The sequence below is a fragment of the Manacus vitellinus genome, unplaced genomic scaffold (assembly GCF_001715985.3).
Source record: "Manacus vitellinus isolate BGI_N305 unplaced genomic scaffold, ASM171598v3 scaffold_70_pilon, whole genome shotgun sequence".
NCBI classification, from domain to species: Eukaryota; Metazoa; Chordata; class Aves; order Passeriformes; family Pipridae; genus Manacus; species Manacus vitellinus.
In genome coordinates, this window is record NW_021940754.1 from 2,629,219 (window position 1) to 2,644,563 (window position 15,345).

Genomic DNA, 15,345 nt, shown 5'->3' on the forward strand with positions numbered 1-15,345 from the left:
CTGTACTTACTGTTTCTCCCAGGGCACTCAATGTCCCCCTGCTTTCACCAGAGTTGTCCATCTATTCCAGTATCTAACGAATGCATGCACAATTGTGACATTTTCTCGATAGTCTGGTACACAAGCATTAGAGAAATAAAGCCTTTTGCTTTATGTCCTTTTACTGAATGCCACGTTCTAGAGCTCTGCAAGTCAACATGAAGCATTACAAGAAATACTTAAATCACATTTTATTTTTCAAGTTCAAAAATAACAATTAGCTTTATTTAACATGTTACACGTATCAGATTTAAAATATCATGCTCTATTTAAATATCTGAATGACAACACTATACAAATAAAATGTTACACAAAATATATTTAAGAAAATGTTTTGGTCTTCCATCTGAACAATAAATAGACAGGCACTTCTACATGTACAAAGAAAGCAACCACTATTTAGAATAATTCTTATAAGCAAGATGTGGAAATACAGAAGATCTGAGTTTCGAGAACATGTTTAACTCTACGTGAGGCTTCATGCAACTTCAAAGTTTGTTTCAAAATCCGAAACTCTTTGTATCTGCACAATTCTGGATTTGCTGCCCCTTTACAGGGGATCCAAACCGTGCTCTCATAAGCAATGTGCAATTTCAGTCATTCCCATCAAGCTACCTGATCACATTTAGTGCCCAAACAGGAAACAAGGATTGACCAGAGTAGCTTTTCACATAAAGAACATAAACAGTAAAGTCATCTTTAGTAACTAAGTGAGGCAGGGACCAACTTAACTGTACCTACTGCCCAGCTCCAAACAAAGTCTGTTGTTTTTCCTTATATATTGAGCTCTTAAGGGGTGTTTCAAGCAGTATTATGCTTTTCTTGTAAAAAAAAAAAAGGCATAATCTAATAAAAGGGTAAATTCCTTCAGACACAGATACACTTTGCACAAAAGACCCTAAGTAAAGGAGAAAACACTGTTTCAGGGTGCAAAAGGACCGAAAATTATACATTAAAACAAAATCTAAAAGTTAAAGTCTTGTAAATGTTTCATACCTAAAGATAAAATTACATTCCTCCAATTTGTGTATTTTCAATTTACAGTGGTTTCCACACACGAACACTACTCAAGGAAAAATTATCTTCCACCAACGCAAATAATGAAAGATGCATTGCAGTAGGCAATCCCTGTTTCCAATACAGCTAACCAGTCACTGACAGCTAGTTATATCCTCAAAGTCTCTTTTAAAATTAAGACAAATATTGAAACATAACGACCATCAGGACAGTGGAAAAGTCAGGACCAAGTCTTCAAGCCATCCCTTCAAATTTTAGTATTATTCTCGTTTTCGAAAGTACAGGGAAAAAAAGTTTAGGGAGAAAATTCAACTATTAAACAGAGCTTCAGTGATCCACCAAGGAAGTCAGACCCAAACCTGGAAAGTTATTTGGACTTGGACCTATGCACATTACTTTAACAATTTAAGTGTGGATCTTGCAAGTGTGTCCAGATCTTAATCATCTCTTGAGGTTTTCTGCTATGTACTAACATTAAGTTTGTGTAGGAACATATGTTATTTCTGTATTTCTCCTCGATATCAAACGTTTTGAAGCCTTTGTGTTTTTCCGGAGCAAGCCCAAGCTTCTGAAGGCACATTCCAGTATAAACATCATCAATAGGGTAAAGGAGTACCTGGTCAGATGCATTATTCAGTCTCAATGCCAGATCACCAGAGTACAGAAACCCACCACCTCCCGCATACGGAGGGTATGAACCTTCATAAACACTCTCTGGGATGTAGTACTTCAGTTTTTTTTCTCTGTGAGGTCCAGCATCTTTGATCACGTCGCCTATAAATAAGTCTTTGGCTTTTTCCTTTGATAAGCTCTTCAAGTAATCCAGGATCTGATGGGTATTCACAAAAACATCATCATCACCCTTAAAAATGAACTGGACGTTCGCGCAGCTGCTGCTGACCCACTTCAGAAACAGCACCTCCTTCAGAGTCAGGTTGAAGAAAGTATCTCTGTAGTTCCAGAGGAGAATGTCTTGGTGGGTTTCACTCTCAAATTTCAGCATGTGTGAGAGATCGGGAAAATGATCCTCTGGTGGGGTCTGTCCAAGTAAGAAGACCCTTTTGACTGTCACGTCCCCTGATTCAATTTCCTTGCCCCAGGATTCCCTAATTGCTTGCCTTCTATCAAAATGGGGTATAAGTGACTTAATAGCCAGCAGCAGAAAAGGTTTATGTTTGCACTTGTTTGGCTGATCCATTACTAATGAATAATTTCTACATCTCAAATAGAGTAGAAAGTCTTTGAATCTGTCTGGCAGGTTTGCAAAGTCACTAACCTCTGAAGATACCCACGGGTCAGGGTCACAGGAACTGAGAGCGCTCAAGTTAGAACTCAAATTCTCTTCCACAGTCATATTGGAAAGCAAGGCCAGAATAGGGTTGTACAGGAGTTCAAGCTTCTGCTGCTGTTTGTTCCAGTAAGCTTTGTGAGGGGTATATTTTCTCCAGAATGTGCTACGTGGTATAACAACACGGCCCTTTGCATTCTTCTCCTGGCTGCCACTTTTTGAGACTTCCACAATCACGTAAATAAAAATGTTCACCATCATCAGAATTCCCAGCAGCTTTAATCTTCTGCGTCCAACACTCATTTCTCATATCTAGAAATAAATAAAAGGAGATTTTTAGCCTTTTTCATATCAAGTTCTCGACCTCATAAAAATACAAACTACTTTCAGGTGAACAATATGAAAGTTAGCAGCCTAAAAACAGAGGTTACCTACACCCCCCAAAAAGGCCAAACTAATCTGTCTCTAATACATGCACACCTACAGCTCGTAGGTGTTCGGGGTCTCATCAGCAAGCTGCTACAAATGCACGGTTTCCATTTGCTACTTAGCAAGGTTACACAGCATTTCACTGGGCACCTAAATCAGCCAGCAGTGTTTGCTTCTTATTCAGATCTCCTGTAAACACTTGACTGTATAATAATTAGAATCCGAGCCCTCAGCTTGGCAAAGGCAGGCAGAGAAAGTTTTTTTTTCTGCTCGTAAGGTGAGCTGAAGGGTATAGAATAAATTGCTATATGATAAGGTCAGTTATTTTTAAATTAAGTTTCAAGCTTTTTATACTTGCACTCTTGTATCTTCCAACTACATAACAGGCAGAGCCAAATTTTAAAGCACACAATCATTTTCTGACAATTTCACTTGGCTGTTCCTTGGGAGAGAAGAAAGGCAAAACTTGCCAGCTGCATTGCTGGTATTCAGATCTCAGCAGACAGAGGAGAATGTGAACTTGGATTTATATTTTTTTCCCCTCCAACTGGAAAAGAAATGAATGGCAGCTTAAAGTAGAACTGTAATTATTAGAAAGTTTAAAAAAAATTAAAAGAAATAAAAAAGGAGAGGTCTCCCATACATGCAAGACTTTGAACTGTTGAATAAAAATTCTGTTACCCATCTCCAGTTTTTACTGAGAGAGACAAAATGGATCAATCCCTCTTTCTTCCACAGCTGTCAGGATGAAAAGTACAAGGAGCAACATGAAAACAGCGTGTTCCTCTAAAGCAGTGCTTATCAAACTGTTTACCAGCCCAGGGGTATATCCATGTACAAGCTACACAAATAACTCAGAATTAATAAGGTCAGCAAGACTACGGTCAAGTCATATATGGAACTCATTGTTGAAGACACTTCCACTTGCCAGGAATATAAATGATTATTAGAAGACCAGAAAAATCTCATAGAAGATTTGTAATCACTGTTACAAGCCCAGCTGCAAACATGGCCTCTGAGGTCCTGGAGGCACAGAGAACAGCAGACAGGGGCACTTGAAAAGTACACCTCGTACTTGCTGCTGTTTTCATTTCTTTTCCCAGCCATCACCAGATGACTGAGCTAGACTGACCCTTGATCTCTTCTGGTTTGATCAGCCTTACTTTCTTTTACTCCTCAACAAGTTAAACACTAAACTACTAAAAATTTAGGAAGAAAGCAGCAGGTAAGTAATCAGCAATCTTTTTTCTCTTATTTGACCTTATTAATCCAAAGTGGGTGTGTGTATTTCTGAAATAAAAAGCCACTCTCAGAAACAACAGGCTACTCAGAAACATCCCTGTTCCTCCTCATGTACCATCTGCATATTTGTACACACTCAGGCCAGATCCACTTTATGTATTATTTTATTCTCAGTCAGCTATGAAGTTCCTGTTCTAATTTTAAAGTAGTTTTCTTCTATACTTTAAAGACAAAAAACACACTTGTGGTCAGTGCCATCACTGAAGCTAAACAGCTGAACTGTTACAAAGCACTGGTTGGTCACACAGAGTTCAAAGAAACTTTATCTTCCTCTTTCAAATGCCACAGCAGCTTCCACTAAGAACAGATAATTAAATATTATTTTTCTTCACTTTCCTTCCAGTACAACAAAAATACTGAGGCAGCTGTCCCCTGACTGTACTACTCCATGCAGCTCAGCGTGCACATCAGTGCTTATCTACCCTGTCCTCTGAAGCACTTCTCACCAGAACAACAAATGATGTGGTATCTGACCTATGATCCCGGGACTCCTGACACAACGGGATGACATGCTCCCTCCTAGTAACAGCCAGCAAAACTCAGGATTGTCAAGAGCTCAGCCAAAGCCTGATTTTTCAGGATATGTAGCACTAACACAGCACGTCTGTCACAGCCCCCAGCTTACTAAACTGTGAGTATTCAACACCTCTGTAAGTCATCAGGATACTTGACTCTTCTGAACACCAGACACCATTTGCAAACACTTAACAAAATCCTTCAAAACACTGTGACTGCAATCCCCTGCAGCAAATGAGACAGGGATCCTACGCAGAAAAATCTCCATTTCCTATTAGACTTGGTAGAACTTTTCATCAGAAGTCTGGCAAGGTGACAGTGGTTCCATCACACACAGCACGGCAAATGCTATCAGTCCCACAAGTAAATACTTCCAGCCTCAACCCTGTTCAAAGCTGTGGATCCACAAGCAGCTCAACCACTCATCACCTGATCACTCTTGTTGATGGAGACTCTCTCCTCCTCCCTTTCTGACTCCAAGAACTCGGGTCCAACCCCTCCCTCACACTGGCTCTGGTGCTCTGCCAAGCCTCTCCATGAATCAGTTCCCATCACCAACCCAGCAGAAACCCAACCCTGACCAGAGATGCACACCAGGTAAGCACCACAGCAGCTACAGTGGAAGCACAGGGCAGAAGGAAGCAAAGCAGACACATTTCCTCCCTTCAGCTGGGATGACAACACATGAACAACTGAGCCTTGGTTCTGGATCCACAATCCCCACCATCCTCCAACAAGAGGCTTTGTGGCACTGTTAGCTGTGACAGCATCACACTTACACCCTGGTGCAGGCAGTCATGTACCACCAGTCTCTGAACAGACTGTGTAGGTGCAAGCTAAAACATTCAACTTTTCCACCTTCCTCCAAGTCTGACAGAAGCCACAGCCTTTAAACTGCAAATACTTGTATCTACTACTGAGGACAGGAGTTATGATGTATTTTCTAAGTGGGTTGAGTAACATGTCTACATTATCTGACTGCCAAACCCAAGCATTAAAAGTCCATTTATTTACTGGGGCTGCCAAAAGATAAGATAATCCTTATTAGCTACAGGTATTGCACCTACCACTCTACTGGTTCAGGAGTAAACTATCAGGAATTTGGCAAAACAACGTTTTAATTCAGCTATCTAATAGATATAACCACCCTTCTCTCTTTGCAGAGGCAAGCTGTAACTGGCACTAAGGTAGACTTGGATCTTACCATGTAACTTCAGTCTGAGGCCTGGTATTATCCCTTATAGAAGTTGTAAGTGCAGCACAACTTCTGACACTGTCAGCAACAGTGTGTGCAGTAGTGACACTACATTTCTGAAAGTAATTTAATTACTTAACACATCACAAGGCATACTCAGTCCTACTAACCTCCTGTGAGATGTATCAGTTCTCCTAAAAGCTCAGTTTTGTTCAGTGAGTCAAGAGATTTCCGGATTGAGCAACAACACAGTTTTAGAATGTGAAGATGTTAAGAGCCCCAGGCTGTCACAAAAAGTCTGTGCTATTTTCAGCTTTTAAGAACTTGAACACTATTTATTTTTTAACTACACACAGCCATATCTCTTTTTTCCCCCTCAGAGCTTTTACACAAGTTCATTTTTATACAATAGTAATTAAGAAAATCTTAAGGACTGGAAAATACCGAACAGATATCAGTATTCTGCTTCTACAGAAGCACGTCACACACAGTGGCTACCACTGAAAACAGTCAATGTTCTCTGTGTTCTTCAAACAGCACAGCCTGAAACAATGTTCCAGTTGGAAGAAAGTTACCGAGATAACACACTACTCAAAGCAAAGAGTGCAATGAAATTCAGAGCAGTTATATGTTTATTTTAACATTAGTTTTCATTATTTGCATATACCTGCTTTGAGACATCTTTCAGCATATTATTCAGCTTTGGGAGAAATTCCAATCTTCCAGTATTTGAATACCAAAGGACACCAGTGCAACTTGTGCATGGAATTTCAAGACCTGAGTAAATAGCAAGACTAGGAAAGGATGTATTTGTATTTTCCTAAAACACACTCCAAGGCATAAAGAACTATAAAGAGTTTGAATAAATGCCAAATTAACTTCACATTCTGTTTCTCACCAGTTATCTTCAGCACATTTTTGCTCGAAAAAACCCCAAAAGCAACACCAAAAAAATATTGATGTTATTTTCTCTATACACATTTGCCATTCCAGCTATATAATGAACTTTATCTGTGGTCCCTTCCCCTTCTTTTTGGTCATTTTTGATATTACAATAACAACAAAAAAACCAAATCGTTTAGTACTTAAAGCTCACAAATAAGAACTTGTGGAGACTTTTTCTGGAGCTATACATCAGTGGGACTTGGTGCAAGGTGCAAACCACAGAACATACTCAGTTTTGCACAGACTATGAAGTCACTGTGCACCCCACGCACAAGTGATGGCTCTGAAGTGAAAGAACAAACCAAGACTCCCCTTGAAGCCTCTTAAACCTCATCCAAGTCACAACCAAAATCAAGCAGAGAGAACAGTGTTCCAACAAGGTTCTTCTACAGCACAACCCACAAGTGACCACACTCCTTCACTGGGTCTCACCAAGCCTCCAAATCGCAGGGATCAAGAGTCAGCCTTGATGAGGTGAGAACACCATCCTATAAACTTGTCAGGAGACAATCAGATTATCATGGAAACCAACTCCCCAGGGTGCAATGCATAGACCCTGCAGCTAATCCGAAGGGACCTGTGAGCACTACATTTAAATTTCTCACACTACCACCACCTGGATGCCAGCAGGTTTTCACCCTATGCAGAGTCCTGCTTTTCAAAGCAATCAGATAACGTTTAAGGGCATTGCTCACAGCAGTTACATTCCAACGAAACTCCAGAAGTTAACTTGCCAAAAGCTAAGTTAACTTCTTGAGTTAACTTCTAAGGGCGGGGAAATCCCTCCTACATTAAAGTTTGTGAAAGCTTAATGAGAGTCCAACTCCCTACCCCTAATAGCCTACTTGACTACTTGGCACTACTAATGTCAATTTTTCAGCTGTGGTATTAAGACCTTTCATTTGCTGCTGAATGCCAAGTTCTGAGTATCACAATTCCAGAATCTTCAGAGTAAGCTATATTCTGTTCCTGTCACCATTTTCACTAATTTCAGGTGTTCCCCTCCCTCTAGCTCTTCCAGCAGAAAAGAGAAGCTACCAGAACACGCCATTTAAAATAACTTCTACGAAACCAAAGTTTTGTTGACTTTATATTGCTGCTTAGAAATATTGCAGCAACACCCACGAAGTTATCTTTTCAAAGTAAGTCAACAGTAAAAAACTAGTTTTAAATTCATTAAAACCAGCCTATGTGAAATTCCTGCTTGACAGAACACTTAGAGATGGAAGAAATACTATCAGATCTCCACCATCTCAAACTGAATACTTCCAACCCCAAACCAAACTGCTCAAGTGCCAAATTCTTGAATTAGAGAGTGATCTATTTTTTCATTTTTAAATGAGAGTCAGCTACCAGCAAATCCTCAGATCCAAACCCTATCTTTTAAGTTACTAAAGGTGTCTCTCACAAAAGCTTTGGGTTTAATTAAGATTTTTAAATACCGTGCACCTACTGAATTCACTGTAAGTTAGGCCTAAATATTGTCTTTTTAGCTGTTAAAATTAAATTCTTGGATTGGCTGAATGAATGTTCAGTTTCATATTTGAATTGTTTTAATGTTTCTATAGAAGATCAAGGTATATGCAAGAAAAGCCCTTTGGTCATTATGAGAAGTATTCTGTAAACTCAATCCCAAGTTTGATGTATATTCCAATTTTTCTACTGGTACAGACTACTTGAGTTTGGTCATGATTTCCTACAGGGATGAAAAAGCAACAGAGCTCCACATGTACAGCACACTTACATAAGGCAATTTAAACCATGGCATGTCCCTATAAATCAGTACATCGTGCTGATACCACCATTCTATACTGGCACACCTACAGCCACAATAAACATCCATGAAGGTGTTCCTCACTGCACATGAAAAAAAAACCCAAACCAAACAAAAAAATCTGTAACCAAAAAAAAAAAAAAATCGGTTTCTTGGTTTATCAGTAAAAAGAGTTTGGGTTGTTGGTTTTAGGTTTGTTTTTTTTAGTAATTGAGATTTCACACTGACAACTGTGGGTAAGATCTCAACTCACTATAAAAACAAATGTTAAAGAGGGCCTGTGGTAGCAGAAGTGACCTGTTTTTCCCAATTTGTTAATACAAAAGAGTCATTTCTAAGGTCAGTTCAAGATTCAGAACTATGATACTGTAAATTTGTTAGGAATAACGCAGAGTTGCCAGCTTCTGATTTAAGAACTTCAGTTTTTAGTTACCCTTGACAGGCTTCAGCTTGAACGAACAGTAAATTATAAAGAATCAAGATAAGAGGTTTAACCAAGTGTCAGCAGAGAAGTATTTCTTGGAAGAAAATTAATTGCCATTCATCACGTCAGTCACAAGCTGGGGAGGTACAGTTCCATGGCAGTTCGAAACAGTTTCAGTCACAGCTGACTCATTCCTGTAATTTATTCCTTCCCCTACAAACTGCACAGTCCCATCCTACTTTTGCACCGATAGGATTGTGGTGAATCAGTTCAGGAAGCCAGAGGATGAGAAAGCACCTGACAATAGAGCAGCAATTAGTTTTCGGCTGCCTCACGTCCCTAGAGGTGTTTGCCACTGTGCTGCACAAACACCAGGAATGGAGCAAGAGGAGAATGAAGACTCCCACAGACCAGACCACAGCAGATCCCATTTTTCATCAGCTTAAACTTCCTTGTACCAGCATGTTGCTGCTGCACTTCTGGTCTTGTTCCCACCTTCATCCACAGAGGTCCAACAAGCAGGGCCAGACCCACCACTGGTCCACCAGAAACAAAGAGTTTGGGAAACCTCATCCTTAACGAAATACACCCCAGGGTCTGAATTTCTCCAACACTTTTTGTAAGCAGGCCAGCTTACAGGTTGCCTACTGAACCAGCGTGACCCACCCATTTGTGCTGCTCTTTGTTCAGGGGTTCCTTTCACACGGAGTGTTATCTGCCCATAATTCCTAGAAAGCCAAGGAAGTGGATAATGAAATACCTTCCTCCCAGATTCTTAGTACTTGGATCTGTGTTTGTTCTGATAACACATTGCAAACCTGACTCATGCTTTCAAGGTACATTTAAAGAGATGAAGTCTGCTGGACAGACACACTCTTACTCCTTGATTTTGTGCTGTATTTGAAATAAAAAAGGTGATTTAATGTACCTATTCAAGAGGCAGATGACCATAATTTCCACAGACAAGACATCTCCTCCTGGTATCTCTTCCACTTTTATCTTAAACCCAGTAATTAGTACTGCCTCAACCATACCTCAACCACCTTTATGTCTGCATAGAGAGTATTCATTATTTAGTCAACTAACCAAACCATCCTTCAAGCACCATACTTCAAGTCATCAAAACGTTACCTTTTCTTAGCCTTCTTGCACAAAACACACTGCTAAAAACTATGTCTGTTGAAGTTACTACCCACCCCTGATGACCACTGCCCTTTTGGGTTAAAAATAAACCAACGCTGGTTTTCAATTTGACTTCCACAAGCTGCCACTTTTGCAGTCAGTGGCTGGGTGATGGGATACATGGGTGGGACTTCCCAGCCATCTCAAGCCATATTTCCCTGCAAAGTGCTACAGGGTTGCTCAGAAGGCAATCCAAACCAAATTCATCCTGTGAATATTCACGTCAGAATTCTGGGATCTGCCTCTGAACTTACGATACTGAACTAAGCACGTGTTTGAGAATGCAGAACCTACATTTTAAAATGCAAATACATGAAAAATACTTTTGCCTTCAACTGGTTTTGGTTTCAGGTGTAATTAACGAGTACAGTAAAAGTTTTTCATCTTTCTGAATAATTCATTTGAAGTTCAGGAAAAAAAAAAATCAGTGGAGTTCACTGTCTTCTCTCAAACTTGTAAAACCTAAGAGGCAGATCTCATTCTAGCCTGTCAAGTTTTTGGAAAAGGAAACAATTTCTCCACAGTTTTAGGCAGCTAAAGATGCATATAAATACCAGGAGGATTTTGTAAAAGATCTTTAAGCCGGTTAGGCAGCTACTCCCATTTTTGTTAACAGCAGATAATCATCTAACCTGATTAGAGACTTCTAAATCCAAGGAGTACCTTCTGTACCTGTTACCTGCACACAGATGCAAAGCATCCACTGAGTTTGTGAGAGGTTTAGGTAAGCAAATTTAAGCTGTTTTGCAGATCTTTTAATTGTTTTTATTCAAAAGCAAATCAACAGTAAGTGTGCAAAAGATAGCCTTCCATTACCAGTTTCTAACATTCAAATATCAGATTAAAAAAATACAATTGCTCAAGTAAGATAAAACAGCACTAAATTCAGGGTACAGAGCAGCGTTCAGCTGCACCTAAAGAATCCCACCCTTTCCCAGGCCATGAATTCCCACATTTGCATAGCTCACTGGATTGCATTCTGTATAACCCTGAAGATAAGCAAACAGAAAGGCTATTTCTCAATCCACTTAGTTCCTCAATTCAGTTCACAGCACAGCTGCACAAACAGCTACACGAGCACAGGAGACCGGAGGCACAGAAAGCAGCAACTGCTTCAGCCACTCTGCCTCCAAAGCGCACTGGGACACACCAGGACGATGCTCTCGGCAGCAAACCTGGGACAGGCTGAACGGCAGGAGAATGGCAGGAAGCTGCACCTCCCACACACACACCTTGATGGGGCACGTCAGCTTTCAATACCATGCTTCTACTGTAAATTCCGTACAAGTATGCACATCCTCGGGTGGTTCATGAGCCACTGAGAATTAACCTTTTACAGAAAAAATAAAAATTACTCATTCCCACCCACGAATCAAGATTTCTTGCCCATTTCATTTAGAGAGCTGACTTTCAAATTAAGTGATTTAGTCAATTCACTCTCAGACTAACTCTTCTGTGAGTTTAAGATGAAGCAGCTGCTAAGTTTCAGAACTTATTTACAAAGACGAACAGAACTAGTTCCAAATTAAGTGCTTTTCAACTCATACTATTGTATTTCTCTCTAACAACAAAGCTTTCTTAACCAACTGCTGATGGAAACTGTTTCATCAATTCACCCTTTAAAAAATCTCAGCACCACACCCATCACACAGTGGGATTCTTTTCCTTACTTAAATGCTAATTGCCTCTCATGAGACACCAATTCAATCATTCTTCTGCACAGTTCATCACAAGACAGTTTAATGATCCAGTCTTTTCACTGGGTTTTACATAATCTAGAGACTTGGAGAGGTTTACACAGTCATCTTTTAAATCCTAAAAGGCCCAAGAGAAAGATACAAGCAAAGTGGAAGATCAAGCCCAAGATATACCTGTCAGTTCTTCCTATGCAAAAGCAAAATGTGACTGAACAGATCTGACAGTTATTCCCAAACTTTTGTCTAATGACTTTTTCACTCTGTACTAAAATGACAGGAAGAGCTTGTATTTCATTATATCATCCTCATCATCTTTCTTGCTTTTTTGCTGATTTCTAAGCACATAAAGGGTGCTTACTTACATAAAGGGATACAGCTGTGAAGTAGTAGCAAACCCATTAAAAACATTTAAATATATTTTTGTGAGGTCAGCACGTGGCATAACAGGGAGATTACATAAGTAATTTTTGTTAACTGCACTCACAGGCCCAAAGTCCTCCCTAAATCAAATGAAGCACTGTCCTGTGCAGGGCCAGGAGCTGGACTTCAACAATCCTTGTGGGTCCCTTCCAACTTAGGATATTCCAAGATAAGCACTCACGTGAACGTAGCCTACGACACACCAGAAACATCAAATACTAATCCTGTGACTGCCCATGCACACAACTACAACCACCCAATTTAATTGCTAAGACTTTGGTTAAAAATGTAACTTTACAAACTACCATACAAAAAAAAATTTGGTGTACCTGAAAAAAAAAATTTAAAACTTTAAATATAAAAAGCAAACAGATGCCTACTTGCTTCAAAATTACTTATACACTTCTACTGTAGAGTAATAGAAAATGTAATAAGGAGGCATACTAGGAAAAAAAATCCCAAACCAACAACCTATGAAAGGAACAAAGATGGTTTCAAGCTTTTGAGAGGCGATCAATCCTAATGGCCTTCAAGACACATTAACATGAAAACCAGACATGTTCAAATGCTCATAATTTTAATGAAATATATATTTCTTTTCATATTTTGTGCTTTTAACAAAAACATACAAAAAACCCCTTGTTGCCACAACAAGTACACTCTAGCCAATATCTTCCCCCCATCCTGCCTTTGACCTGTTCTTGGCCAGTTTTAGAATTATACTGTTTAAGAAGCTTTAAGTGTGTGGCAAACCTGCAAGAAACCTACCACGCTCTACTATGTAGACTGCAAATCCTTCAACTGAAAAAGAAGAAATTAATGGGATTTTTGGAGCAGGACACATAACCCAGCAAAACACAAAGACCTGGAATGTCAGCCCTTGTGTTTCTGACACAGCTGCTCAGTCACTTGCCATCAAAAGGCACCAGTCTGACAGCACACAGAAAAAGTCCATCAGGTAACTAACTCTGAAGTTTCACAAGCTGCCTGAAGTACAGATTTTACAAGATAATCTGACACACATTTGTCAAAAATTAAGTAATCTGCTGAAAAAGAACAAGTTACTGAAGGATCTGGCTGAGGATTTTAATTGACACTGTTCAATCTTTTTCCTACCCTTTAGTTAATTTGGAGCAATGTGACTACACAGATTTTGGTCAAATGCACATATCAGTGACAAGCCATCAATGCTTCTTGACTGTTGTGATAAATGACAATATTGGCTGTGATAGGGGACATATGTTTCAACAGGATCAGCACTGACACAGTCTTTTGTCACCACCATTTGTTCTCCTTCAACCGGATCTACACAGCCAACAGGAAAAATCACTGTCAGAGCCAGTCCCACTGCAAAAATAGCTGCACCAGGTGGCAGTAAAATGACAATTCCTCATTGTCTAAGCGCTGACAAGTCACCATGGAGGAGCATTCCTCTGAAAGACTTTGCTCTCCAAGGAGTCTGATAGTAGGCAAGATGAAGACTCAAATCCTGCTTTTTTCCCCCCTATATACACTGTGACTTGTTCATGCAGACAATTGCACAGATTTGTCAGCGTGCAATACAAAAACACTTTATCCGTTTCTTATTTTTTTGTCAAACACTACTTTTTTTTTTTCTGAGCAAACACTGCCTGTATGCTGATCTCCTCAGCATCATCTTCATTATCCAGAAGTATTTAAGAATTTCAAGAGGAGTTTCCAGGCAACCACGATAATTTTTTTGACCACCAACAACATTGTGTTCATTAGAAACAATCTCTAGGGAGAATTGTGAGCCTTATCTGTCATGACACAGGGCATCAGACAGCTCACTGCACTCCCAGTCACCTAATGCATGACCTTCAAAACAAGTCCCTTCAGCAGTGTTACCTTGCTGCTGCATCTCACTTTCCGGCATTTTTCTCATCTCTTAATAGTACGTGGAGAAAAGACGTGAGCATAAATCCACGCATGACGACTCCAGAGATGACAAAATTGCCTTAAATAAATTCTAGCTTTTGGCTGGAATATATAGCCACACAACTGTGCTGCACAACATCTCGTGCAGAGAGTCATACGTTCAAAGCAAGCAGCAAAACAAGGGGTTCCTTTAAGCCAAAAATATTTTGATTCTAACCGACAGCACTGTCTTTTTAGGTATATGACAAACATTCTGTATCTCAATTCACCTCCGTGGCAGTATTGCTTTTTCAGGATTCTACTATGGTCTCACGTTGTTCACGGCCCCAGAAAAGAAAAAAAAAACAACCAAACCCACAAACAAACAAACAAACAAAAACCGAACAAGCAAAACACATCAGAAATTACATCTGCTGAATGAGAAAAGCTGATTCTCCGTTTCGTTTCCTCCCCGCGTTTCGTAATAACTGGCAGCTAATTCAACTCCTCCAGTAGTTTCTCAGGCATCAGGCTGGGTCACTAAGTGAACAAGGCAGTCCTTGCCAGCAGCCACCTGAACGAAACACCGACTGTGCCACTCACCCGAGTGTCATCTGCCGCCCCCACCCCACCCTCCACACGCGCCCTCGGTGACACCACCAGGACCCGAGGCCAAAGCGGAACTGCAAAGAAGAACACGAAACCGCTTCAAGCAGCTTGAAGAGAGAACTAAATTCCGCGCTGCCTCTCTGTAAAGGCAGGCGAGAAATAGTTTACCAGAAATTTCCTCAAAGGAGAACGCTATAATCATGTTTCCTCAAGAACTTTAAGAGTATATACCTAGCATGTAATTTTATGCATCTTCCCGTATCCAGATTAAATTCTTCTGTGCCCAGACCCACTTTCTCTGTCCAAAATACAAAACCAAAACAACAAAAAAACCCAAAACACCAACAACAAAACAAACAAACAAAAAATCACAGGGAAAAAACCCTCTACTGTGCCAGGCAAACTCTTAATTTGCATAGTTAAAACTAAACATTAGTGTTTAATAATCAACTCCAAGAGCACCGAGCATTTTGGGAAGCCGGATTAAAGGGTTACTCAAGTAACTTTCACCAGGAATTTTTGCAGGATGACTAATGAATTGCGAGCTGCAGTTCAGCCACAATCACAGCGAGTAACCTGAAGTCCCCCCCCTCCGAGGGGTACAGAACGCCTCAGGAAGTTTAAAGGACT

The 15,345-nt window shown here is 40.1% G+C and overlaps 1 protein-coding gene across 1 annotated transcript in view; it reads right to left on the reverse strand.

Annotated features, from left to right (window-relative positions):
* Positions 1-218: 218 nt before the first annotated feature.
* The window catches only part of B3GNT2 (UDP-GlcNAc:betaGal beta-1,3-N-acetylglucosaminyltransferase 2), a 17,076-nt gene continuing 1,949 nt past the window's right edge, over positions 219-15,345 (reverse strand). The window contains exon 2 of the mRNA XM_008922797.3: positions 219-2,656. Coding sequence (XP_008921045.1) covers positions 1,454-2,647 — 1,194 coding nt within the window. The 5' untranslated portion in view covers positions 2,648-2,656 and the 3' untranslated portion in view covers positions 219-1,453. The remainder of the gene's footprint in view (positions 2,657-15,345) is intronic.